At 53.6% G+C, this 27,564-nt stretch overlaps 1 protein-coding gene across 4 annotated transcripts; it reads right to left on the reverse strand.

The window, feature by feature from the left end:
* Positions 1-178: 178 nt before the first annotated feature.
* LOC125345002 (poly(rC)-binding protein 3-like) lies at positions 179-26,982 on the reverse strand. 4 transcript variants are annotated; one of them, XM_048337258.1, is made up of 9 exons: positions 26,042-26,982; positions 25,081-25,209; positions 21,921-21,995; positions 18,994-19,035; positions 8,538-8,613; positions 7,866-7,925; positions 5,175-5,227; positions 2,100-2,269; positions 179-859 (listed from the first exon to the last, which is right to left on the reverse strand). In XM_048337258.1, exons 1-9 carry the CDS (start codon positions 26,156-26,158, stop codon positions 823-825), a joined length of 759 nt encoding a protein of 252 aa, XP_048193215.1. In that variant the 5' UTR covers positions 26,159-26,982; the 3' UTR covers positions 179-822. The 4 variants fall into 4 exon arrangements, with proteins under 4 accessions (XP_048193215.1, XP_048193214.1, XP_048193217.1 ...); XM_048337257.1 differs by having other exon boundaries at positions 8,538-8,616; XM_048337260.1 differs by lacking the exon at positions 21,921-21,995.
* Positions 26,983-27,564: the final 582 nt, after the last annotated feature.

A 27,564-nucleotide genomic window follows, 5' to 3' on the forward strand; every position in this document is an offset into this window, starting at 1 on the left:
CTGGCATTTTGGTGACTTCACGAGAGTGGGTTTCTCTTGTGTCATTTAAAGCCATCTGGCAGCATAGGGATCAAAGAGCCTATGCAAGTTGTGGAAGGGGAATTAGACCTCTGAGCAGTAGGGGGCACATGGGGCTCATGGTGCGGGGCAGAGAGGAGCCGGAGACAGCGGGGAGGTGCACAACATTTATTGAATTCTGACGAGCATAGATGGGCGTCCTGGCAAGTCCTGGATCTCTAGCTGCCCTGGAAGATGCCTGGGGGCCACGGATGCCGCCCCTCCAGGGCGTACGAGATGTCCTGGTGAAGCTGGCTGGCACGCTGGCACCCACCCTACTTTCAGATACTCAGGGCCCTTCACTCCTGGGCACTCTCCACAGGCTTCAGGAAAACAACAACAAAAACAAAAACCCCAACAACCCTGACTTCAGCGTGTGACCAGGGGCGGAAACAGGAGCCAAGACCACAGGTTTTAGGGGAAACTGAGTCAGGACAAGAGAGAGAGGAGGGTCTCAGAGCACAAGGGGCAAGTCACAGGAAGTGGTGCCAAAGCATCAAACCAACTCAAAGCTGCCACATGGACACTGAGGAAGGAACTTCTAAAACGTCACGGTGGGAGCACGTTGGAGCACTAAAGTAAAGAGCTGCATGCCCACGCATGGAGATGGCTACACTCACGCGGAGCGCGGACCCTGCGCCACGGCCTAGCTGTACAAGGGTCGCCTCTGCCAGTGAAGGAAACACTCCCAGCTCCGCGAGGAAGGGCCCGTCAGCTGTGCCACGTGAGCCGCCGACCACGGGCTCCCGGGGGGCCTGGGCAGGGTTAGAGTGCGCCCATCCCGGTGACCTCGGACGTCAGCCTGGAACAGACAGAGGCACAGGGAACACACTGAGGCCTTCGCAGAGGACGGCGGCTCGGAGGCTGGCACGGAGCGCCACGCGGCGCCTCACGACCTGACACGCCCCTGCTTTCGGGTGACACGCTGTGTGAGGAACAGCGCGGTACAGTAGGAGGACAGCGTCACACCACACGCCTGGGGCCTTCTTTCCCTGGCGCCCAAGCCCTCGCCCTCCTGGGGCTTCGTCATGCTGGGTCCTCCGCGCCGAGCCCCCCGTCAGTGGACACGCAGCTGCGAGGGCTGCGCGGCCTTCCCAACGCCCGCCCTCAACTCTCACCAGAGCGGCTGGGACGTGGGTCAGAGGCCTGGCACACCGGGCATGGTGCCAGCAGGTGAGGGGAACGGGGGCACTGAGCGACGGGGTGAGGGGGCAGAGGGGTGGTGCGGGGGAGGTGAGGGGCGGATGAGAGGTGGTTTGGGGATACGGGGGGTGAGGGGCAGGTAAGGGGGAGGTGAGGGGGGAAGGGCGGATGAGGGGGCAAGGTGGGGTGAGAGGTGTGTTCCATAAGTCTGCCTCCTTCACACTCACTCCAGGTTTGCCAAAACTACAGCTCCCAGAGGCAGGTAAGGCACAGGATGGAAGGAGGCCAAGCTTCAGAGGCACAGCCCCGAGGGGCGTTGGATGGCAGGAAAGAGACAGGAAAGGGTAACTTGGGCTGGGCTTGGGGTGGTGTCCCACGGGGACACCCCTGGAAATCACACGGCCCGCGGGGGCCGCCCACCAGGTGGTGCAGGCAAGGTTCTCTACCGTGGTGGGTGTGAGTGCACTGTCTATACCACACCGTGGGGGTAGGGCTGGGGGCTGGACTCATGGGAGGACAGGTGCACTTCCTGGGTGTGAGTGTGCTGTCTGTACCGTGGGGGCGGGCTTCCTTGGAGCCGGGCTTGGCTCCAGACAGAAGCAGCAGCCTGTCCTGCGCTGTCCCACAGCATTCTGTGACAATGAGTAATGAGAGCCAGAAGACAAAATGCCAGGCCATCCGCTCTCCTTCTCCGGTGTGGCCCGGGGCCGGCTACCCGGGGCTTGTACTTGAAGGGCCCTGCTCTAGCCTCCTGGCTTCTTGCTGATAGCCCCTCAGGGGAGCTGGTGGCCTAAATCTACGGGGACTGTCTCCACCATTCTGCCAGCTCCACCTCAGCCAGGATGCAACGCCTGGTGGCTGGTGAGCCCCTCGAGGCCTCACGGGCCCAAGTCGCTCACCTGGCGTTGATGAGATACTGGGCGAGGCTGATGTTGGCCGGGGTCCCCGTGATGGTGATCTGACGCTCTGACGACCCTTCTGTAGCGTTGGCAATCTTGATCTGAGCTCCAGACATCTGACGAATTTCGTTGATCTTGGTTCCTTGACGCCCAATTATACAGCCTATTAACTAGAGGAGAGGATGGAGAAATTCTGTTTATAATAGAAAATCCCAAGACACCTGCAAGAACTCTTGCAGCACTTGCAGTGACTAGCATCAACCTCATTCTCATGAGCCAGGCTCCTGGGCTCTGTCTGCCAGGCCTACTGCTGCCTCAGTGTCCTCCTTTGAAGAAAATGGTCATAGGCCTCATCACAGAACACTTCCTCCATCGTGATTAAAAATGAGCTGGGGGGCTGGGGATATAGCCTAGTGGCAAGCATGCCTGCCTCGGATACACGAGGCCCTAGGTTCGATTCCCCAGCACCACATATACAGAAAACGGCCAGAAGCGGCCCTGTGGCTCAAGTGGCAGAGTGCTAGCCTTGAGCGGGAAGAAGCCAGGGACAGTGCTCAGGCCCTGAGTCCAAGGCCCAGGACTGGCCAAAAAAAAAAAAAAAAACAAAACAAAAATGAGCTGGAAGGCTGGGACTATGGCCTAGTGGCAAGAGTGCTTGCCTCCCATACATGAAGCCCTGGGTTCGATTCCCCAGCACCACATATATAGAAAATGGCCACAAGTGGCGCTGTGGCTCAAGTGGTAGAGTGCTAGCCTTGAGCAAAAAGAGGCCAGGGACAGGGCTCAGGCCCTGAGTCCAAGGCCCAGGACTGGCAAAAACAAAACAAAACAAAACAAAAAAAACACCAAAAATGAGCTGGAGCCAGGTAGGGCCTCAGGTCAACCCTAGGCCCGGCCTGGTCAACACCTATCTGCTGTCCCTGCAGGGTGAGGATGGACGGCTAAGCCGGAGAGGAAGGTCACAAATGCGGTGTCCAGGAACGTGTGGAGCTGCTACAATCTGACTTCTCATGAACTGGGGATGTTCTGAGGATGCATCTGACACTTCCTTTCCTTTCTATGTGGTGGCCTGGGGCTAAGGTGGTCGGCAGGTGAGAAAGGCTCCTCTCCTCCACTCACACCTATGTATTCCACTGCTGTTGGCCACAGCCCTCCCGGGTCCTGCGCCAGGCACTGGCTAGACAACATGCTCCAAGTCAGAGAGATGGGAGAAGCAGCAGACCCGCCTTGCCAATCCCACCCTTCAGTGTGGAGGAGGGTCCATCGGTGCCCAGAGGGGGCCTCCACGCAGCCTCCTCCCACTCAGGATGCTGGCCCCAATCACATGGAGCTTTGAGCTCACGCTGCCTTCACTCTGGCCCTCCACAGCTATGGAAACAAGTGGCAATCCTCCTGCCTGGCTCCTCCTCTGGGAGTTGTGCAGGGGTCCTAGCTCCTTTTCTAGCCTAAGCCCTGGGAGAAGTGTTGCTCAGGACCAAGGACAGGTCCTGAGCCTCATGGGAAAAAGAAAAGGTGGTCCAGGCATTGGAGGCCTCTGTGGCCAAGAGCGTGCTCAGAAGTAGTGACCGGAAGCCTAGAGAGGTGCTCACTGGCTTGGCCCGAGCCTCTCTTAAACACTGGGCTAATCCAATTGTGACCAGGAGGAAAACCTGGACATGACAAGGGGAGTGTCAGGAAAATACATTCTGTTTTCTTCCCGTGTCTCAGGAGGCAAGGAGTTTGCAGGTATAGAACACTGGCTCCAGGGGCCCGGGCCTTTCCCTCTAGTCCAGATCACCCCGAGAGGACTGCCCAGGGTCCCTTCCATGCCGGGTGGATGGGGAGCTTGGAGGGTATGTGGAGAAGGGATCTGTCTTCCTTCTGAGGCACAGGCTCCCCTCCCTAGAAACGCCAGGAGGGTGTGGTGGGTGGGGAGAGCCAGCACTCACCCTCCCACATCAGCCGCAGGAAACAGGTGCACAGCTCTCCAGCACATCCCTACTTTTGCTCTTTCTGACCATTTCCGTTTCAAAATGAATGTATGCGTGGCAAGAGTGCATTCCCTGATGCTGGTGAAGCAGTGATTTGGGGCAGGGCCCTCTGAGGAGAGCTACTTGGCTATTACATGGATGGAAAGACTGCAGCAGCTGTGGGGACGGGTATACCAAGCAGGAGCAGGCAGCACAGCCCCACATCTCAGAAGCTGGTTCTGTGTTGGGACCTGTTAAGTTGACCCAATCTCAGAAACATTCCTGGGAGCTCAAGGTGGATAATGATGCCACCAGGACGGGGAGTCTGTAAATGCCACGCAGAAGGTCAAGAGTCCTGGGGCTGGTGTTGCTACCTGTGCAGCACCTGGCCTGTAGTTGCCATGGTCCCCAGAAGGATGGGCTGTATGGGAAGGTCAGAGGCACCTCCAGAAGGCCTCAAGGTCTCTGATGGCCCGCTGGCTCTCTCCTGCCTCCTGTCCTCCATTCACACCTGGGACCGGGATTCCCTTTAACGCTCAAATCTGCTTTCTTTGGTTTGCTTACAAGAGAAAAGAGCTCCAGCTTCCTGCCTGGCTGGTGCAAGCAGCAGAGGAGCGAAGGCTCCTGGAAGCCCAGCTCTAGAACAGAGGGGTGTGGCCCATGCAGCCCTCTCCCTGCAGCTCCCCCGATGGCTACCTCCCAGGGTGTGTCTCTCTGTCTCCCTGCTCTTGTGGTCCTGGGATAATCCATTGAGTTAGAAAACTTGCACAAGTGAGGCTGGGAGGTGGGAGCAGGGGTGGGGCTGGCACCTCGTAGTGGGTGGGGCCTGGGAGGTGGGGGCAGAGGTGGGGCTGGCACCACATAGCGGGTGAGGCTGGGAGGTGGGGGCAGGGGTGGGGCTGGCACCACGTAGTGGGTGGGGCCTGGGAGGTGGGGGCAGGGGTGGGGCTGGCACCGCGTAGTGGGTGGGGCCTGGGAGGTGGGGGCAGGGGTGGGCCTGGGAGGTGGGGTGGGGGTGGGGCTGGCACCGTGTAGTGGGTGGGGCCTGGGAGGTGGGGCGGGGGTGGGGCTGGCACTGCGTAGCGGGTGGGCGCTGGGAGGTGGGGTGGGGGTGGGGCATACTCACATCATTGGGAATGGTGAGCTCATGAGTGCTGGCCGGGGAGCTGGCATCCAGACCTGGGCACACCAAAGGGGTATGGTTAGGCTAGCAGGAAGGCTGCCCACAGTCACACCCAGGCCTGACCCTCCTTCCTCCTGGCTGGCTGACAGGGGCGGCCAATAGCCCTGAACCCAGGGCCTGAGCGCTCTCCCAAGTCCTCACTTCTCTAAGGGAGAACAAGCCCCAAACACAAGAAGGTTACACTTTTTCCTTTGCTCCCACGGTGCCTGTGTAATCTCTTGTGGCGCACACAGACACACCAGCGCATCCTGGCCTCAGAGGAAGGTGTTCATAAGGCCTCGGGTCTCAGCGGAACACCTCAGCACAGGTGGCGCTGGCCAAGCTGACGGAGGGCCTAGCTCCTCTTAGCCGGCTTTGAACCTCCTTGTCTCCCTGCAGCCTTCCATGGCCTGCTGCAGCCAGCCAGCTATTAACGGACATAACCAACCAAAGACCATGGCGCAGTGGTTAGGAGAGTTCAGGCTCACCGTTAGGCTTTTCAAATTTGGAACAAGGAGGTGTGACAGCGTCACTGAGACAAGATAAGCTGCTATACCCAAGAGAGGGCTCCATCTGTGTAGATTTCCTTCTTTTTTTTTTGCCAGTCCTGGGCTTTGGACTCAGGGTCTGAGCACTGTCCCTGGCTTCTTTTTGCTCAAGGTTAGCACTCTACCACTTGAGCCACAGTGCCACTTCCAGCTTTTTCTATATTTGTGGTGCTGGGGAATTGAACCCAGGGCTTCATGCATACGAGGCGAGCAGTCTACCACTAGGCCATATTCCCAGCCCCGTAGATTTCTTTCTTACATTGAAGAATGAAGAGCCCAGGTTTCATTTTCCTTCCTTCCTTTGATCCTTCCTTCCTTCCTTCCTTTGTTCTTACCTTCCTTCCCTCCCTCCCTCCTCCCACCCTCCCTCCTTCCCCCTTCCCTCCTTCCTTTTCTTCCTTGACAAATCTTAGTCTAGCTCAAACTAATCTGAAACTTAAGATCTTCCTCCCTTGGCCTTCTGAATGCAGGGATTACATATAGGCCAGTGTCATCATGTACAGCTAGGACCGGGTTTTAATTCTTTCAAGTCTTGGCTTATACCTCCAGATAATAGACAACTACTCAAAGTCCAAGTATACGCTTTCTCCAATCTAATCTCCTTGTCTCTAGGGCTTTCTGTACTCTGCATTCCCACAAGTATAAAGTTGGGGCCTGCTTTGCCCATCCCAGACACTACAAGGTCCCCACATCAGGACTGTAGCTCAGCCTGGCCCTGCTGGGCCTTCAAAATGCCCTGAAAGCAAGGCCTTCTCCCTACATTGTGTTCTTGCTGGCCCCTCCTCTGTCCCTGAGCTTTCTGTCCCCCCTCCCTGAGATGTGTTCCCCCTCAATGTCCATGAGCTCCCACTCTCTCCTGGAGCCAGCTGCTGGCCCAGCTCCTGTTCCAGTCTGACTCTCCCTACTCACAATCTTGTCTCAGTGGTCCATCAGCAAGCTCCCTGCCAGAAAAGACACCAGTGCAGGGGTCCGGCACAGTCGGGCCAGTTGCTAGGTGCTTAATGAACCAACCATTCCAGACTCTGCTACCTTTCTTGTGTATATCTAAATTTGGAGTTTCTATCCCTTATTTTCTCATAATAACAATCTTTTAATGAGTTATTTGATTATTTAGGTGCTGATATGCCTTCTATGTTGGGAGCATCTGAAACATCATTTTAGTACTTTCTTAGTCCTCACTGTCCTGGATTTGAGTCCCTGCTAAGGGGGAGGCTGGAGCAGGCAGTCATATCTGTTGAAGTCAACATATTTTGACTGAGGGAGGGAAGTGTGAGCATTATTTTTAAGAGGCGCTGCAGAGAAATGGCTGAGGGGGAGCAGGTCTGTTGAAAGCACGTGCCCTGGGAAGTGCCTTCATGAGCTGAGACCTTGGCACAGGGGAGAAGCCAGCAGTTTGGGGAGTCGCCCTCAGTAGCAGCTATGGCCCACACCTGTCCTCACTGCATGCCACCTTCCTCTGCTGCTGGGCTGGTGAGGCAGATTCCTGCACGGGAGACTCATGAACTACCGATCTCTGGGAGCCCCTGCGCAGAGGGTCAGCACGGGAGGGGACCCCGCGGCCACATGTGGCCCACACAGTGGCCAGCAGGTGACAATTCCCTCACAAGGCCCCCAGAATCTTCTCAGCCCAGTGCATGGCTTCTCCAGCGGCTCTGCTCTCCTCAGCCTGTCCTCTGTGCTCTCAGAGCACCGAAGGACAGGAGGAAGTGCAGATATACCGAGCACAGACCCATCTTCCAAGCTTTGCACCATTTCCAAGGAAACATCTCCAAAAAGCTATACCACAGCTACCACGGTTCCATCTCCACTACAGGCTCTACACCCTGTGCTACCATGCTGATGAGTGACAGTGCAATGGCTCCCAGGAGGCACACCCTACCTAGGCCCCGGGGAACCCTCCATGCTTAGACCTGCCGTCGGACTCTAGCATGACCACAGAGCCACCTCTGGCTCCCGGCAGGGCCCGAGGTTCATCCGTGGCCTGAAGCACTGGAACCTGGCAACTGCCGGCTGACGTGGGTGCCCGGCACCGTGGTCTCGGGCACAGGGGTCCCTCTCCCTCTGTGTGCAGCCCTGGCCAGCCCCATGGCACTGTGGCCTGCTTTACCTGACGACTGGCCCATCAGATTTTGAGCTTCTTCGGAGGAGTGTAAAGGCAGCTTTTCTCCTGGAGAGCAAAGGAGAGACAGATTTAATGTTTTGCCCTCAAGGAGATAAGCAAGTTCCCTTCAACTAGGGAAGCTCAAAATATGACCGGCGCACGCACGGCTGATGCCCATGGCTGGTAGGTTCTCACTGGCTGTGGCCACGGGGCGGCCGGCTCTGCCTCTGTGGAGGGATGCTTGCTGCACTCGCCTGGCTAGGCCATGGTGGACTGCTCTGCCTGCCTCGCAGCAGGTCTGGGCGGAGGCTGGCTCCTGTCACTGCTATTTCAAGGTGTGCCATCTGGGGCCGAAGGCACCCCTCTACCCCTGGGAAGGGCAGCCACACTGCAGAGACCATGTGCTCCCGGGCAGGGAGAGGCACCTGAGATGGCCCGTGGGGGGCGCCCAGCCCTGCCATGCACACGGAGGGGCAAGGACAGGAAGCCAAAGGTCAATGCAGCCCACAGTGGAGCTGGGCTGACCCTGCCACCCGCAGCTGCTTTGTTACTGCTGCAGACTCAGCGTTCAAAGATCTGACTGTGACTGCGCTTGCTGCACTGGATAGAGACAGTTCACAGAGAGAGAAACTCCCCAGGTAAGAAGAGAAGGTCAGAAAAGGGCAGCTGGGTACGTACCGGGGAAAGCGGGGTTGGTCTGTCCGAGGGGAGGAAAGGGGGTTTGCTGCATGGCCAGCTGGTGGAGCTTGGTCAACTGCTGGGGGTAGGAGGGACATGAGAGCTAAGAAGGTTATTGTTATAGAGTACAGTCAGTCACACCAAGTTAAAAACGGCAGTTACAACAGACAGGCTGAGAGGGGCCATGCGGACACATGGCAGACGCTGCAGCAGGATCCAAGGACTTGGCCTGGGTGAACCAATGGGCCTGAGCCAGCCACACCTCCCTGCTCCCCAGAAAGGTGGGGAGGGGGGGTTGGCAAGGGCCAGTGGCCATGGGGCCTCTGAGGAGAGAGTCTGGGGATCCCAAGACTGACAGACTCATGCTAGCACCTGGGGGGCACAGCAAGTCCTGGTCCCAGCTTCGTGCTCGGGCCTTTACCTCACAGTAGAGGGGGTATGAGGAGGGACTTGAGGGCACAGCTCTCCTGCAGAGGCTGCTCCTCAGCTCCACAAAGCTTTTCAAGGACAGCTTTGGCATATGGCATCTCTAGGCATTTTATCTGAGCTTCGCTAAGGGCAGCAGAAGAGAAAGGGAAACATGGCCAGAACTGGTTTCCTTTGGAGAGAGAGGGCAGGTGGAATGCTCAGAATCCTCTCCCCCTTTGCAGACCCTGGGACCTAGAACAGAGGGTCTGAGTTTCCTCAGATTGGCTTTCCTCTACGCCTTTCACAAACAGGTCTGTGAGGGGCATGCCAATGATGCAGACTGAGTTGGGCCTGGGTTCTTACTGCTCCAGGACAGTCAGCACCGCTGGGTGGAGTGGTGACCATGCGAAGAGCACAGAGGCTACTGTGCTGGCGCCTGGAGACACAGAAGAAGTGGAGCTGCCGTCCCCACAGGAGCAGAGTTGGCTGCCAAGTGGATGTCTGCTTCAGAGAGACCATAGTCCTCCCCCTTCAGGAAGTGGCACCAGGATCCAGTGTGTCTGCCCAGTGCTTCTCAGCACTGTGCCCAGGCTCCCAAGAGCAGGGCTCCTGGGACACCTGCCCTTTCCCATACCTGGCAGCCTCCTCACCCCAGAAAGATGACAACACTGAGTCTGTCCTAAAAGCAGCCCTACTCCTCGGGGTCCCCAGTTTCTTGGCTCCCCTAAGCTTCTGCACCCAGGCTGGGCCTGTCTAGGGGAGACCTGACCAAGGTGTCCAGAGCAGCTCAGGCTAGGAGATTCAGTGGCTTGGGGTCAGCTTTAACTCTAGAGTCCCCTGAAGAGGTGATGTGTGCAAGGCGAACAGTTCACCGGTGGCCTGGCATGTCATATGGCTGCTGGTCCCAGGCACACACGGCTCACATCTGCATCTGCCTCTGGTTTGGCATCAATGAGCACTTAAGCCACCTGCGTGATGTGCCTGACAAAAGCCAGAAGAGAATATCTAGGAGGTCTGTGTTTGGCACCAGCCGGAGTTTCAGGGACCGCACTGTCCCTTAACACAATGCCAGGCCGGCAGTGCGGGGCCTGAGTGGCTGCTGTGTTGTGAGTCTGCAGGACTTTCGATTCTTGAGGAACTGGCCACATTAGCAACAATGTCCCCCCTCACAAATGGGCAGCGTTGGGGAGCTATGGCAGAGCTGGGTAGGCATGTGCTCACTGAGTGGGTAAAACTGTCCCTGCTGGGCCCTGCTCCCATCAAGCTACCATGCCCTTTACAACTCTGTACATTTTTTTTAAAAGGGAGTACGACTGAGCAGCAAGTGGCTTTCTGCTTCTTGAGAAAATCCTGTCATTTAAAAAACTGCAAATAAACCCTCAACTCCCAGCTTTAGCTCCAGTTCCTCCAAATCATCAGGAGGGAAGGGACACAGGGTGGGGGGAGGGAAGGAAAGCTGCAGGTAGAAGGGGAGGGGGAGGAAAGGTGTTACACCACGGGGATCCTCTTACTCTGACCACTTGGCATGTTATCAGCATCTAACACCCAAGTGCTGAAGTAAGTATGCAGCTCAATGAAGTGTCACAAAACAAACACTCCCATGAGACCATCTCTTGGTGGGGGTGGGGTGGGGGGGAAGCCCACTCCTGCATTTCTGGGAAGTGCCTCTTGTCTAATCTTACCAGGCTGTGGACTCACCAGGGCCCCCTGTGGCTCAGGCACTGACCCTACTTCAGTCACGGTGATGCACAAACCTTTTCTCCACACTCTTCAATGTTTTCAGAGAAGTCGGACTTTAATACTAATGGAGCCAAATTCACAAAATTGTCCTCACTTGTGCTTTCTTTACGAAGTCCCTCCTCTCTTCTAAACCACCCGTTTTTCTCTGGTATGTGCAGATGTGTTTTGATGGTCTCAAGGCCACTGTCCCCAAGACCGCTCACCGTCCAGCACCATTTTAGGGGCCCCTTCTCTTGGGTTTGTGCTGGGACGCCTTTGTGGCAGTGTGCTTACTCAAGCTCAGCCTCGGGGCTCCCATCGGGCCCACAGCTCTCTTGGTCTTTCCCGATACCCAAACTAGGCTGCCTCAGTTATTCCCTCACAGAAAAGCTCCGTATCTGCCAGGGAAAATCTTCCTATTATTCTCCTAGACATACTGATGATTCTTGAAGGGCGCTTTTCCATATCAATTTAATAGTTTCATTTCCTCAGAAAGTCTCACAAAAATTGGCTTGGAATGATACTGCATTCATACATCAATTGGGAAAGAATTAACTTCTTTGTAATACTATCATTTCTATTAATGGATATAGTATGTCTCTTCATTTAATTTAATATTTTGGGTTTTTTGGGGGGAGGGACTGGGCTTGAATTCAGAGCCTTGAACATGTTAGGTAGTATGTATACTACTGAGCTACATCCTCAGCCCAGTTTTCCTTATAGTTCATCCCTTTTCTGTGGCCTTAGAACACAATCCTTCTATCTATGCCTCCCACAGAGTACCCAAAAGGCATTGGGGCATAAAAATAGTCCACATGGTACTTTTTGTTGTGGTTATTGGTCATAGGGCTTGAACTCAGGGTGTAGGAGCTATTCCTGAGCTCTTTTACTCAGAGCTAGTGCTCTACCACTTGAGCCACAGTTCTACTTCCTGTTTTCTGGTGGTTAATTGGGGATAAGAGTCTCATGGGCTTTCCTTCCCAACAGGCTTTGAACTTCATTCCTTAGCTCTCAGTCTCCTGAGTAGCTGGAATTACAGACATGAGCCACCAGTGCCTGGCTATATGTACTATTTTTATCTACTTCTATTAATTCCATCCACTAGGGAGCATGAATAGTAATTTAACAGATTATGTTTGTGTTTATTTGCCCAAATGCCTATAATTTTCTTTGTTCACCAACCCTTCTTTCAAGTCTAGCCTTCCTTCTGATTAATTTTCCTTTTTCCTGAAGCGTATCCATTAAAAAGTGATTTCTGTAGGCCTCTTGGTCTTTGCTATGTGTCTACAAGTGGCTACATTTAAGTCCTTAGTAGAGCCTCTTGAGAGAATTCTCTGTTGACACTTTCTTTTACTATGCCACTGTCTTCTGATGGCCACTGTTGCTGGTGAAAACTCAATTGTATTTCTCACTTGTTCCTATGTAATAATCTCTCTCTGTCTCTCTCTGTCTCTGTCTCTCTCTCTTATTTTGGGTAGTACTGGACTCAGGGCCTCACACTTGCTAGGCTGGCACCATACTGCCGAGCTACACCTTCAGCCTTGTTCTTGACTGGATGTTTTCAGGGTAAGGTCTCGCTTTCCACCAAGCGCACAGCTGGGCTAGACCGCCGACTTTTTCAGCTTCGCACCGTTGCTGGGATCACAGGCTTGCACCGTGATGTTCAGCTTCCCTTTCATGGGAATAGTCTTAAGGACTTTTCTGCTGGGGCTGACCTGCCATTGCACATGACCTTCCCAAACCCAGTCTCCAATGTAGCCTGGGATGTCAGACAGGCATGTCCCACCAGCACGCAGCTGCTTCCCCCTCCTCTCCTTCCTCCTCACTGCCATTCAGCTGCGGCGGCTGCTGCTTTCTCCTTTTCCTTCCCCCATTCCTCCTCCTACTCTCATTTTCTGAGATGGGATATTACTATGTAGCCACCCTGGTATTGAACTCAAGATTCTTGTGTTTCAGCCTCCTCTGGAGAGCTAAGATTATAGGCATGAACCACCATTCCTGGCTCCTTTGTAGTATTCTTATTCTCTCTGATTACCTCTAGTTCTTGAGTTTGGGTTTGGTGTTATGTAGTTCTCATACAGTAAGGCGTGATCATATGCAGCCTGCTGAGAAGGGGCAGGTGAAGGAGAGGGGCCAAAGCCAGGCCGCAACTCAAAAGGGGAAGGCTGTGTTCTTCTTTCACCTAGACAGGAGAGGGACAGGGAAGGAATGGCTTTCTTCAGCCAGCAGAAGGCTACTCTGGGCCTCTTATTCTATGAGGTACAATACGCTGCCTTGCCTGGTGAAGGTAGAGCCAAGAGAAGCCTCTCTGGCACACCCACTCCAGGACCTGGGGAAGAAGTCAGGCTCAGAGCCAAGGAGTGGTGGCATAGGAGTTGGTAGCCATAGGAAGCTATCAATGATTTCCTCACTTATCTCCTTACAGGGTTCTAGAAGGAGACATTGAGCCAGTGCAAGGGAGAGACATCCCACCGCAGCCTGCTTAAAGCTTTGTAGTACATAACACTACCATTCTTCATGTGTGAACAAGCTCCACTTTGCCCACATCCTGTGCCCTGAAATGGGCCTATCAGAGGTCCTGTGCAAGACTAATGCCAAGATAAGGGCACTTCCGATGCAGCATCTTGTTGCCCATCTTCACAGGACTTCCTTTGCTATCACACATGCCTCTGTAATTTCCCAAGTTGCACTAACCAAAGAACAGTGTCTCAGTAGGCCATGGTGTCTTCTTTTTTTTTTTTGCCAGTCCTGGGCCTTGGACTCAGGGCCTGAGCACTGTCCCTGGCTTCTTCCCGCTCAAGGCTAGCACTCCGCCACTTGAGCCACAGCGCCGCTTCTGGCCGTTTTCTGTATATGTGGTGCTGGGGAATCGAACCTAGGGCCTCGTGTATCCGAGGCAGGCATTCTTGCCACTAGGCTATATCCCCAGCCCCCATGGTGTCTTCTTAATTCCCTGGGAAGTTAACATCCTTTATGCCATACAGAGCCTGCCAGCTTGCCACTTCAGCTAAACGCCCCTTCAGCCCTGCCAAGGGAACTTCGTAGAACATCTACTTTTTCGGGCGTGCAACGGATATTCCTGAGATCGACAAAGCTCATGGTGAGGTAAGACCACTGGATCAGATAAGAGCAGAGATGCTAAATTCTGTCAGTATTACTATGATGTGTTCATTTGTGCTTGCTTTCAGCATCCCTCTAAATGAAAGGGATGCGGAACAAGGAAGTGACTTGGAAACCAGACTAGTGTAAAGGTTCAGACATTCTGAGGCTGTTAGGAAGCTTACTTCAGATAGCCCCTGATTTCAAAACGGCCCAACTGTGATGCTCTGATGCAGTTTGCACTTTGGATTTTGATTTTTTTTTGGTCTGGGTTAGTGATATGTATTCACCTCCTTTTGTTTCTTTTGTTGTCTGTCGGTCCTGGGGCTTGAACTCTGGGCCCAGGTGCTGTCCCTGAACTTTTTTTGCTTGTGGCTAACGTTCCAGTGGTTGAGCCACAACTCCATTTCTGGTTTTCTAGTGATTCATTGGAGAGCTTCTCATGGAGTTTCCTGCCCTGGCTGGCTTCAAACCACGATCCTCAGATCTCAGCCTCCTGAGTAGCTAGGCTTGCAGGCATGAGCCACTGGTGTCCAGCTGGTGTTTGCTACTCTTACATTGCTAGATGGCATTAACGAGCTCTAGGCAGCCCTGTGGTACAAGGATGAGCAGTCAACACTGTACAGGTGCAGTTCTGCCAGGCTGGGATGCCCAGTAGACGGGGTGCATTGAGTGCATTTTCAATTTATGATGAGTTTACCAGGCTATGGCCCCACACAAGTTGCCACTATGTGTGGTTATTCTCCAGAGACAAACTGCTTCCTGATGTGGTGGCACGTGAGTGAAGAAACAGAAAGAAATGAAGGTGAAGGGGCTGAGTGGCTGCCCCTTCCAAGTCTACCGAGGCCCTGGTCTCTGCATCACTCCCGTGCCCCCAGACTTGGTGCAGTCTCCTTTCTGCATTTCCAATGCTGGGCCTCAATGATGCTGGTAGGATGTGGAGGTGTAGAGATGCTTTCCAGGGTGTTGAGAGGTCATCCAGAGAACTGGACACGAAGGCACGTGGCCACTCTCCACACCCGCTGAGCAGTCACGCAGAGAACTGGACACGAAGGCACGTGGCCACTCTCCACACCCGCTGAGCAGTCATGCAGAGAACTGGACACGAAGGCATGTGGCCACTCTCCACACCCGCTGAGCAGTCATCCAGAGAACTGGACACGAAGGCACGTGGCCACTCTCCACACCCGCTGAGCAGTCATGCAGAGAACTGGACACGAAGGCGTGTGGCCACTCTCCACACCCGCTGAGCAGTCACGCAGAGAACTGGACACGAAGGCACGTGGCCACTCTCCACACCCGCTGAGCAGTCATGCAGAGAACTGGACACGAAGGTGTGTGGCCACTCTCCACACCCACTGAGCAGTCACGCAGAGAACTGGACACGAAGGCACGTGGCCACTCTCCACACCCGCTGAGCAGTCATCCAGAGAACTGGACATGAAGGTGCATCTCCACACCCGCTGTGCAGTCATGTAGAGAACTGGACATGAAGGCGCGTGGCCACTCTCCACATCCACTGAGCAGTCATGCACAGAATGACGCGAAGGTGCAGGGTCGCTCTCCATGCCTGCTGAGAAGTCATCCAGCAAACTGGGTGGGGAACAGGGTCACTTTCCATGGCTGCAGAGTGTCCATTTCAGAGAAATGGATGCCAAAGTTCCTGGAAATTTTCCATGGCTGCTGGGCCACTGTCCCAGAGAACAAGCTCAGACCACAGAGGATGTGACCCCTCACTACTGTCCAGCAGCACTTCATACCTCTTCACAATGCCCACTCCCGGAGAGCTGAGAGGTGCCAGAGGAACATGTGGGTACACAGAGGAAACTCAAAACAGAGGAGCATCTGGGTAAAGGAGCATGTGGGTAAACAGAGGAAACTCAAAGTCTTCAGCATGGATAATTTTAAGTAAGTGCCAGCTCAAAAGCATTGCTTAAACTTAGGTGTTGAAAATGTGCACGCTCTTATTATAGGTAAGGGATACTTGGATTTTAGAAACGAATCTCTCTATATGCTACATAGTCTGACTTACGAGTCCTCATATTCAGATAAGGAAACAAGGTGCTGAAAGGTGACTGCAGTATACACACACACATACACATATATGTATACAAGTGTACACACACACGCCAGCCACTTTGAATTACACTGCAAAATAGCACAGTTAACATTTCCTATAGCTACATTTTCATTATAAAAATTGGAGCTTTAAAAATTACTAAGAGGAAGTGAAGGTGCAGCTCTGGTAGTAGGAGCACCAGCCATGAGTGAGTGAAGAAGCCAGGCGAGGGCAGGAAGCCCTGACTTTAAACCCCAGTGCTGACACTCAACAAACAAACATTCCTACTAAATACTGAGTGCAGATAAAAATCACGAGCATCATCCCCCATGCCACGAAACTTGTTTTATGTGGACTTTTTGAGTGATTTCCCAAGCCTTCAATTTTATGTGCCTGCAAGAAAGACATTTTTAAGTTCCCACTCTCTCACAAATCACATGATCTTGGTACAGAAAACAGGATGACATCAAGGATGTCATCACTTTTCATGATAAAATAACCAAAGTCCTAGTCTTTACCGGTTGCTCTAACAAAATGCCTTAGACTGGGAACTTATAAACAGTATGAATTTAGTGCTCATAGTTATGGAGGCCAGAGGTCCAAGATGAAGACGCCAGAAGGGTCTATGTTTGGTGAATGCTTGTCTTGCTTTGTTCTTACTTGGTAGAAGACAGAAGGAGGAGGTGCTCCCTGAAGGCTCATCTCCACACTAGTCTCACGCGTGAGGAGGAGCCTGATGACCTGACCAAGGCCCTGCCTCCTAACAGCATCACCTCTGTGATCAGGTTTGAACGTAAGAAGGGAGAGGGATATACATCCAAATCACAGCACCCTCACCGCACACAAGAGAGAACCAGAATGTCAGTTGTACCTTACTTTAAACTAACCTGAAATAATCTGTAAACTTCCCATTAAGAGATACTGAAAGGAGACATACAGGAGAAATAGAAAGCAAGCAACACACCAGCCACAATCTCTCTCACACTTGTGCCCTCCAGGATAGCTTTTGCACATCTGACCAGAAACATGCTTCCCTAGACATCCATGGCCACACCTCAGAAGAGGCAGCGAGGGTTCCAGACTCCTCTCCTTAGTGAGGGTTTCAGACCCTGCTGCCATAGAAACTGACAAGGCGCTTGCCAATCAGACCCTGCCGGCCTGAACTTTTGACTTTATTATTTGGCATGAAGACAGATAAACAATAACTTCATTCATCAATGGTGCTGCACCTTTGAGTTAAGTAGCCTCACCCAGTTCAAACAGCTAGGCTTTTGAGGCTGCTTCTATACACTCTAGATGGGTGGGGCTGCCTTGCCCAGCCTTACAGGAAACCCGGGCCATCCTTAGGCCCTGCCCCAGCCCCTCATGCCCCTTTACTCCGCATGTTCTATTAGCCTTCTCCAGTGGCCTGCCTATACCAGAAGCGGAACACATGCTCTGACTATACTCAGTGCTGCCAGCTAAGTCAGGCCAGGTAAGGTCTTAGCAGTATGCTCGGGCCAGGAGAAATGTGGCCCAGAGCCTGAGCCTCCTGTGTTCACAGGCAAACATCTGCAGTAATGACCTGAGAACATGACATTGTTCATTCAAAGTCACGGCAGTGCCCTGGGATCTAAAATCAGGAATGTCAGCATGGCTGAGTGAGTGAGAGAAAGGCTTTTCTCATCACGGTTTCTCTACCATTTGATTTGTGTCTTGCTTTATTAAAGTGAAAAAGCAATACAATTTATTTTCTACTCAAGGAATTGCCTTGCAATGAAAAGGAATTGAATGCATATTTTAAGTACTTAGTGTGAATGAAATATTAAACCCCTACCTGCTCTGCCTGTAAATCTCAAACAGGTATCTCTTTCCTGCCTGACTCTAGAGCAGAGTCTGCAAGAGACTGATGGGCCTGGCTGGCTCTGTTGGTGGCTACCACCTCCCTGCTATCCAGGCCAGCAGCAGGACTCAGAACACACAGATGTGCTGCAGGGGAGCTGACAAGCCTGGCAGGGTTCAAAATGGGTTAAGAAAAGATAAGCAGTTATCTGCAGGGAGCTGCAGCTTCTTCACAGGTTGGCTGTCTCTCACTCTCTCCTTTAGTTTTTGTAGTATCTCCCAGCATGGTCCCACTGGCCATTGTCCTAAAGTCCCCTCAAGAAAATGCCCTTTAGCTAGGTGCAGGTGGCTTATGCCTGTAACCCTAACTACTCAGGAGGCTGAGATAGAAGGATCACGATTCAAAGCCAGGCAGCCAGGCAGGAAGTCTGTGAGATTCTCTTATCTCCAGTAGCCACCAAATAACCACAAATAAAGGTGAGGCTCAAGTGGCAGAGTGCCAACCTTGAGTGCAAAAGCTCTGGGATAGTGCTTAGGCCCTGAGTTCAAGCCCCAGGACTAGCACACGTGTGTGTACTTGTACATGCACATACACACAAACGCCCTTTCTATGTTTTGGCCCCTCTGGGTCAGGGCCCCCCTCTCCAAATGCCTGCTGTTGCCCTCCTGCATTGAGGTCTCCACACAAGGGCAGACACTATACTCTGCCCCACCACCTCCTTTAGGACCCTTCCTCTTTTGTGTCACCTATACTGTCACACTGCCAGGAATGCCTGAGAGGACTCTGCACACAGCAACACCACAGGTCTGGCTCGCAGGCCTAGGCACTAGTCCCAGGGCTCATGCACCCCATGTGGCATCTTACTAACTCTTGAAGGAAAAGCAGGACCTGCAGGCTTTCTGTACACTGGAGGACTGGGTACTTCGGTGTGGGATTTAGCTTCTCCACACACATACACACCTTCCCACAGTACCTTGGAAGGTCTGTTTGGATAACGCTCCCTGATTCCTTGGGTGCACCCTGGCCACAGCTGGCCAGTGTGCCCCTGCCCACTCAGTGGGACCTGTCACGTGGGAGGGATTGTACAGAGCCCTCTGCAAGTATGGGAGGGAAGCCCTGGACTGCAGCAATGAAAACAATTTTGACATCAGGCCAAGTCCTCAACACAAGCAGAATTAGTGCTAAGAGGTTAAAAGGTTATCCAAGGTTATATGGATACAACACAGGTCAGGGACACTGAGAAAACCGATTAATATTATTGTGTAATATTAATATTGGTAGCAACTAACGGCAGCATGCAAGTAGATACACAATAATAAAAGGATGGAAGGGAGACAATGAAAACTCACATCCGGATGAGGAATGGCGTACTGTCCCTGGATCGTGTAGGCCTGGAGAGAGAGGGAGAGAGAGAGCCATTCAGTTCACAACGCCGGAGGTCCTTCCGTGGGTGACAAGGAGCCTCAAGTAGCAGCTCTCTCCCTAGAGGCACATCTCCACCTGCCCTCATTTCTTGAAACAGAGGCAAATCCTCCCACCCATGGGAGGGCAGAGCGGCAGCCAGGTAGGGTGACCAGGGGAGCCACAGAAATCCCAGTGGCCAATCTCCAGACACCCCCAAACTTCTCTAACAGGAAATAACTTAAAGAGGACCCACTCAATCTTCCCATGAGGTCTACTGATCATTGGTCAATTAAATATCATATTCAAGACAACCAAACAGAAAAGCTGTAAAGAAACCAAAATCAGCTTTGCCAAAAACAGATTAAGAAAGAAATGATTTACACAGGAGTGACCCAATTTGTCATCTTTCTTGTCAAATCTTCGGTGACAGTCTCTAGGCTCTTGGTTTATTTCCCTTGTGTCAGATCTGTAACTGGGCCAGTTGGGGTGACCCTCATCCCCCTGCCCCCGCCCCAGTACATTCCTCCTGCCCTGGCACGCTCCTCCTGCCTGGCATTGCTGGGAAGCCCCCGGGGGGGTGTCACTCCCACAGGTCTTTCCATAACACACCCCTCGTGATTCAGACAACAAACTAACCACATGGAGTCAAGGGAGAGCAAGACTTCTCAGGACTGGCGCACAGCGGGGGGAGGGGGGTAGAGGGGAGCACAGGAGTGACACACGGTGCCCACGTGTGCGATCGCCCATGGGGCTCTGTGATGGACACCTCAGGGGAGGACATGTCACTTCTGTGGATCCCAGACCCCCCACAGATTTTGAGTATGTCTAGAGTTTTCATCAGCAATAACCAAAAAAGAGTTCAAGGCCTATCAACTGCCCATGAGGGAACCCAGCTGTAGCCAGTCTTGAGTCAAGACAGTTCTGAGAGGGAGGGGCCGGTCAGGCCTGGCCCCATCATGCGACAGAGGAAGTAAAAGAATCTCATCAGATCCTGATGTCCCGAGGACCCCGGGGAAAGGCGTCCCTGGTGCCCAAAGCCTGCTTTGTAACGCTGCTGTCAGGAGTGTGCGCCTATTTGTTACCCCAGGAGGGATTCCTGCTGGCCACTCAGACCTGACAGCTGGAATGCTAGGGGCCTGCTGCTCTCGTTGCCCTACATGTCTAAGCTGAATTTCATGAGCTCAGTTTAAGGGATGCTGGCCTGGGGTCACTGTTTTGACATTTCTTCATTTCTGCCTCACACCTGTGTACTTTTCAGCATGGCCCTCAGGGGCCTGCCCCTGGGGGGCCACCAGCTCCAAGAGGGTGCAGGGTACCTGCAGCACCTACACCTGACTTGTCTCAGGGGTCGGCCAGCCCCCCAGCCCTGGGCACTCCCTGGGGGAGTCCTCAGGGGACCTGGGGATCTTGCCATCTCTGGACTGGTCCACACCCTCACTCTCTAGGTTTGCCTTGGTGCCTCTCCTGGGTTGGCTGGGTCCAGAAGTGAACTCCAAGTGGCTATATCCCAGCCATTGCCAAGAACAACAGATCAGGCTACCCTTGGGCATGGTGATAGGCTTGAGGCTCACAGCTTTTAGGGACAAACACCATGGCTGCATAACTAGAACATCCTGCTTTGTAGGCAACTAGGGCTGAGGGGCTTTGGCCACAGTGCCCCATGGTGGCTCTGCCCCTTGAACTGGAGCTGCATCATTGCGATATGGGCTTCTTCCCTTTTCATAAAACTTCTTATTCTGTCACTGACACACTGAGGTTGAGCCATGAGAGTCACTGACCTGCCAGAGAGCCACAGCTGAGGGAGCCGTGAAGGGGAGTTTGTAGACAGTCGGGGTGTGGCTGAGTGAGCCACACTCCCTAAGGTGGGGATGGGGGGGGGCGGGCAGCTGTGCTCCAGAGCACGAGCTTGGCAAGGCCCTCATTTGCTGTGCCTCATTCTCTGATGGCAAGATCATATACACTGTGTGCTGAGTCTGTGCGAGGGCTGTGGACACGCTGCCATGTCCCCAGAAAGATCTGACAAGATTCTTTACATTGTGAAGAAAGACACAAGTAAAGTTTCCTATACCTTTTAGTGATAAAACCGCGTGCCCACCCTGCCGTGGCTGGGTCACCTGAGGGTAGCCTCTGTCTCAACTCTCCCTTGAACAAAGACACATCGCGGCCGGCCAGACACAGGGCTCTTCTGGGCCCACCCCTGGCTAGCCATGTTCAAGCCATCTACGTGGGTAGGCAAGCAAGAAATGAGGAAGCTGGGCTTAGGCTGCAGACACAGCTCCTCTGGAAGGGTCTAAAATTCACCAGGGGGGACTTACAAACATGAGATTCCTAGTAAGGCCAGCAGGGTGGGAGGGGTGGGAGAGCCATGAGGGGCAGGGGTGCACCTGCCAGCCACTCTCCCCGCCTCACGTGTGTGTGACCTGCTCATCTCATGTCCCCTGTGTGGCGGCATCACTGGGTCTGGGACAGGTGGGCTTCTCAGAGTCCAGGCTGCTTCCCACAATGGCCACGATGTCATTTAGACGGTTCCCTACCCAACTGCCTCAGTGCTTTGGGAATAGCCTCGGGCTCTAAGGATGATCCTCTGAGGTTTGGCAGCCGTCTCCCGGGCAGCCCCCAGCGGTGCGTGGATGTTTGGGTCCTTCCTGTCTAGGTCAGGGGTCTCTCTTTGGAGAGGTATGAGGGGTGTGGCCCTGAACTGAAGCCATGTGCCCTGCAGCCTGGTGTGGGCCAGGAAAGCTCTGTGTCTGGCTCAGGGTGGGAGGCGTGCAGTGAGAAGGCGAGAAAACCTGAGTGCACTAACGGGCAGCGGCGGGTGCTGCAGTAAAAGGCTGAGGTTGGCAGTGGAGGCCGCGAGCGGGTCGGCTCTTACCTGACCACCTGCAAAAATGACAGGGGTGGAGGCGGGCTTTGGGCGGTAGGGAATGGTGGCACCTTTCGGTGGGGACTAGGAAAAGGGACAGGAGAGGGAGAGAGACATTAGAGAAGCCTGCTGCTAGGCCTTGGGCCGCCTTCCCAAGTCCGCCCTTCTGCGCAGACCCGCCCAGCCCCAGACGTGGCCCGCAAAGGCTCTGAAGGCTGCAGCAGCGTGGGAAGAGCTGTCCACAGAGGCAGAGCCTGCAGGCAGCATCCTGCATCTGCACTGCCCTTTTCTTCTGGACAGACGGCTTCTTCTCTCGAGTCTATGCTGTTTGCCTCCTGCCTCCAACAACCCCCTTCAGCCAGGCCTGCCGAGGGCAGCAGTTCTTCAGCAATGTGGAGTGTCCATCTTGGAGGCCAGCAGGGGTGGGCTGCCCGCTTGTGGGGCTCTTCTGGGGTGGGTGGGCTCTCGTGCTGCTGCCCCTCCTCCCAGTGTAGCACTCAGGCAGTCAGCGCACACTACAAGACAGGCACGTCAGTGGCTTCTCAGTAGGTGCACAGACTGCATGCGGACAGGAATGCTCTTGAATCTGTGGAAAGCTGTGAGCAGTGTGTACAATCAGCCTCAGAAACTGGAAACCAAGTGCTCCAAAGGCTCTGGTCAGCCTGTGGTCATGATCAGTAGAGATTGCCATCAGAAATGAAGAAAAATCCAACCTCACCATTAAACAAAGAGTCATTAAAAATTGCAGAGGAGAAGTCATGAGGAGGTTTGTTATAACTTTCCTTGATCATTCTTTGGCCAGAATATAGGATTGTTACTGCAGGTGAATGCTGTCCTTAGCATTTCCTGCCTGGCCCTCTCTGCCTTATTAGATTTGGTCAGCCACCTGGGCCCCGATAGCAGAGACCTGGGCTGGGCCAGGCTGGGTGGCACCACCAGCTAGTGGGTTCGAGAAGGCCAGAACCCTCAGCTGAGCAGTAGGGCACAGCCCGTCGCTGAGAGGGGCTCTGGGCCATGGCCCCTGCAGAGCCTGCGGCCTTTCCACTCTCCAGGTAGTATGTCCAAGCGCTCCTTACTCTGGGAACCCACAGAGCAGGTGGCAGCACCAAGAGTCAGCTCTGCCACATAAACTTGCCAAGGGGTGGGGCAGGTCTGAGAGGTCCCCAAGGAAGGCCCACTTGATACATTTCTGGGGTCCTTATGAAAAGCCTCTAATTGGCTTTGTGAACATGGGCCTTCCCAAGGCTTCACTGCGGTATGAGCTACAGTTGGCCCATGCTGTGCCCTGCTGCTGCCCCACCTCACAAGCCCTTCCAAACCCTTGGCCATCACCCTCACTCCAGGGTGCTCTCCATCCCATGGAGGCCAGCGTCTTCATCCCAGCGAAGGCTCTCTGGTACTTGTCCTGAGGCCCTGACTGGTTGTGATACCCCAACCCCCCTCATACCTGTGGAGGACAGATGCTCTGGGAACGCATGGACCAGTGTTCCCTGGGAGGGGGTAGACAGCCCTTGAGGGGCACACAGCCCTTGAGGGGCACACCTGTGTGCTCTGAAGACCCTACCTACTTCATCTGTCGCAAGGTAGCCGTTCCTTTGGTGATTGTGGAGGAAATCCTACAAGGCTTCCCCTCCAGGAAAGGGCCTTCAAACCATCTCTGGATTGACTTCCCAGATCCTCTTCATGCAACAGGGGACATGGACGTTTCTTCTGTTGAGGCGGACCACTTCCTCCTGGCCTGTGATCTGATCTGAATCGTGGGAACATGTGGAAGGCAACTCCGCCGGCCAGTACCCACTGCCAACATCTGAATGTGTGTGTTGAACTCTCATACTCCCCATCATCTTGAGATAGATGGTTCAGATAGGCAGTCCCAGAACAGATCCGCAGTCCAGGAGCCCTGCCCACAGAGGGGCTGCAGTGTCTCCCTACCACCATTGGGCCAGGGACCCACTCAGGGCATCTGACAAGGCCATGCTTTCTGTCCAGATCAGCCATGTTGGAGGTGGCACCTCTTGCAGAACCACTGCCATCATTCACTGACACCCCAAAGATGTCTGCCATGCTAAACAGGATGTGTGCTCCTGCCTCTACTGGGGCGTGTGCCAGCGTGAAATGCCACAGATCTCCGAGGTGACTTTCAGCTAGCCTCTATGCTCCAGGGACTCAGAACAGTCATGGCACTCTGACCAGTGTGTGGGGAAACTTCATAATAAGAATATCCAGAAACGTACCTTTGATTTCACAAAATATCCTATTTCAGGGAAACGAGTTTTAAAGAATTAAATGTAGGGTCTGAACACAAAGCCAAGCATAAAAAACAGGGGACTGGGAAGCTGCCTAAAGAGATTTTAGTTCTGTGGAAGATGTAGCGGTAGCTGGCCACGGGCTGGAGGAGGCCACACTGTTGAGGCTCGTGTGAGGCAGGGTGGCATTAGGGGCTTCCGAGGAGGCCACACTTGATGCTCATGTGAGGCAGGGTGGCATTAGGGGGCTTCGGGGAAGATCTCAACTATTGATGCTGCTTGAAGTTTGCTTCCTTTGTGTGCTGACTAGATTAGGTGTCTGGCTCTGGCTTCTCCATGCTCACAAGAGGCTTTTCTTGTCTGTTGATGCTCTCTTTGCTTCTGTTTCCTCTCTCTGTTCCCTCATCTCTGGTTTCACACTGAGGGCATTTTTCCGGGTCTGCGCTGAGTCCCACCTAGGCCTCAGTGGCAGTTCTTGGTGCTAGTTCACGTGCCACTTGCAGAGCAGGAAGCTCTGCTGCCTGAGGTGGCATGACCAGGGGGTGGCAGGCCTCACCTGGACTGCTCCTGCTTGCAGCTAGGGCAGCACCGCTTCCATGCTTCCATCAGAACCACATCTTCCTGTTGAGCTCCAATGGAGGGAGAAGCTCGCCCTCCTTGCACTCTCCCTCCCACTGCCACATCAGATGGTGGCCCCAGGCTGGCTTGACACTGACAGCAGCAGCTCTGCCCAGTGCCTGCTCACCCAGCCTGCATCTTGCACGGAGGCCCTGACCCTCCTGCTCCTGACGCCCAGCCCCCACTTGGCCACGATCACCCATGTGAATCCTCAGGACCAGTGAGGCACCGGAGGCTTGAAACAACACTCATCGTGAACCCAGTGCTGAACGAGAGGCAGGCTGGTGCATGCTGTGCAGCTGTACCTCCAGCATGACCACACAGATCTGCTTGACGCACTGGATGATGGCGTCGGGCGTCCCTGAGATGGTCACTGCCCGCTCTGTGGAGTTGGGCAGCATGTCTCCGGCTACCTGGACTTGGGCACCTGTGGACTGAAGAAAAGGGACATTGGAGAGAGAGTGGGTGGCAGTGTACATAGAACAGGTCAGACTCAGGGTGAGTTGGGGGCAGTCTGTACACAAGTATCCTTCACTGAAATGGGGCCTTACCTGGTCAGGGCCCTCCCTCCTCCATCCCACCACCCCAATGTCATCTCCCCTCCACGCCTGCTACTGCACATCCCTCAGTGAGCCCTGAACCCCTCAGGCAGGTGCCCTCCCATCCCATGGGTATGCTGGGCAGGAGGTCCTGAACCTTCGGAGGAGCATCTGCAGGGAGATGGTTTTTCCAAACACAAGGGATTCCACTTCCTCTGTGGAGTTCCAGGCCACAGAGGAAGGTGGGAGGAAATTAAGAGAGGGTGGCGGCCTCTGGGGAAGGGCGGCTCAGTGCTCCCTGAAGTCAGGCATTAGTGGAGGTCAAGCTCATACCTGTGGCAGGACCCCTCAGTGAACTCCCAGGAGGGGCCTGGTGGTTGAGGGGCACCCCATAGGAGCAGGAATGAGTCTGGGTGCAGCCTTGAGCTGCAAAAATGGGGAACTATAACTTGCCCCTCCCAAGTACACCTCTTCATGGCTGCTCCTGCCCCAGCAGGGCAGCACCCACACAGGCCACTGTGTTGGTCTGGGAATGTGGCAAGGTTTCTTGCCTCTCACTATCGTTTGCTCACTATTGTTTGTCCCTGTCACATGTCAGTTTCAGGGCAGGAGTCTGCGATGCCCCCTGCCAGTACTTGTGGCATCCTCAGGGGACAGGCAGTACAGTGACTGGGCCCCCATGCTGCCAGGACTGTCCTCCCACCCTGGGCAGGGAAGGTTCTGGTACCTCCCTGATCTCCTTGATCTTGGAGCCGCCTTTGCCAATCAAGGATCCACACTGGCTGGCCGGGACCACCAGCCTCAGCGTCACTGGGGGCTTGCTGGTGGCAGGGCTATTGCTCATGGAGTTAATGATGTCCTAGGGAAGAAGAGATAGGCATGTTGGTCCCACCATAGTGAACACAGCTGTGTTTCAGGGCATCTTCCCCTTGCACCTGCACTGCTGCACACTCAGAAGAGCTCAGCCCCCCTCCTCACATGGCAAAGTGTGCGGAGGACAGGCCTGGCAGTCACAGAGCCTCCACAGCTAGGCTGGACTCACAGGCACAAGGACACACCAGACACATCAGATAGAAGGGGGATCCCATGTGTTGACCATGCACCAGACTCTTAAGGCTGCATGGTCAGGAGCCATGGGGTAGTATCACTAGGAAACAGGCCCAAAGCCTTCCCTTTGTCAACACAATGCTTACTGTACAGTGCCACTCACACCAGGGAAGTGACTGACCTCTTGTATGTGGCCTGGGCTGCTCTATGTGCGCTGGGATCCTTTTTCATTTCCAAATACTGCCCTGCTCCTTGTCTCAGACCCAATCCCTACCCAGACAAAGCCCGCTAGAGGCCCACGCACCTGCCCATGTTCAGCTTGTACTAAGACCCCAGTTGCATTGAGTTTCTTGGCTGTTCATCCCTAGACTGAGGTTCTGGTTTGGTTACTGCTTCCTGCTTGCTTGTATCCATGGTGGATGCATCATCTGCCCTTTATACAGCTAGTATCCTTTGTGGCTGTGTGCTGTGCTGTCTGAAGTGTTGCTTGTCATGAGAAGTAGTCATGGGGCCAACCATAAATGATGATCTATGGTCACAGACTGGAGCCTTTGCTGTTCTCCTGGACTAGCATACACCTGGGCCAGCTTGGATGGGGGTTACCAATGAAGGCCGATGAAGATTTTTTTCTTTTCAATTATTTGCACCGAGAGCTCAACTTTTTTTTTTTAAAGTCAGTACCTTCATTATAATAGGTTATAATTTTTTTTTTCCAGTACTGGAGCTTGAACTCAGGGCCTGAGCACTGTCCCTGGTTTCTTTTTGCTCAAGGCTAGCACTCTGCCACTTGAGCCACAGCACCATTTCTGGCAGTTTTCTATATATGTGGTACTGAGGAATCAAACCCAGGGCTTCGTGTATACAAGACAAGCACTTTACCACTAGGCCATCTTCCCAGCCCCAATAGGCTATAATTTTTATTTCAGGGAATACTTATTTAAGGGAAGCTTGAAGGGTACAGGTTGCAATAGATTTAATGCATACTTTTAGACTAGGAAAAGTTTTCAAAGCTGGAAGGCAAAATATTTTATAGAAAATTCAAATATATAAATTGAAGAACATAGCTGTTTCTAGTATAATACAGAGAATAAATTTAAATAAGGTATTTCAACAGATATTAACAAATCTATTAGAAGAGCAGCATACAACGTGGAATATTAATCTATCTTTCAAACAGCAAAATGCATTCCTTATATTTCAATT

The sequence above is a fragment of the Perognathus longimembris genome, unplaced genomic scaffold, assembly GCF_023159225.1.
Source record: "Perognathus longimembris pacificus isolate PPM17 unplaced genomic scaffold, ASM2315922v1 HiC_scaffold_5097, whole genome shotgun sequence".
In the NCBI taxonomy this organism is placed as follows: Eukaryota; Metazoa; Chordata; class Mammalia; order Rodentia; family Heteromyidae; genus Perognathus; species Perognathus longimembris.

What these genes read in the sequence shown, in the direction of transcription:
- LOC125345002 (XM_048337257.1), bottom strand. Translation starts at nt 26,158, where the DNA reads ATGAGCAATAGCCCTGCCACCAGCAAGCCCCCAGTGACGCTGAGGCTG. An exon ending in AGATCAAGGAGATCAGGGAG is followed by an intron (nt 25,210 to 26,041) that starts GTACCAGAACCT and finishes CCTTTTCTTCAG; the next exon opens with TCCACAGGTGCCCAAGTCCA. An exon ending in TCTGTGTGGTCATGCTGGAG is followed by an intron (nt 21,996 to 25,080) that starts GTACAGCTGCAC and finishes CCCTTTTCCTAG; the next exon opens with TCCCCACCGAAAGGTGCCAC.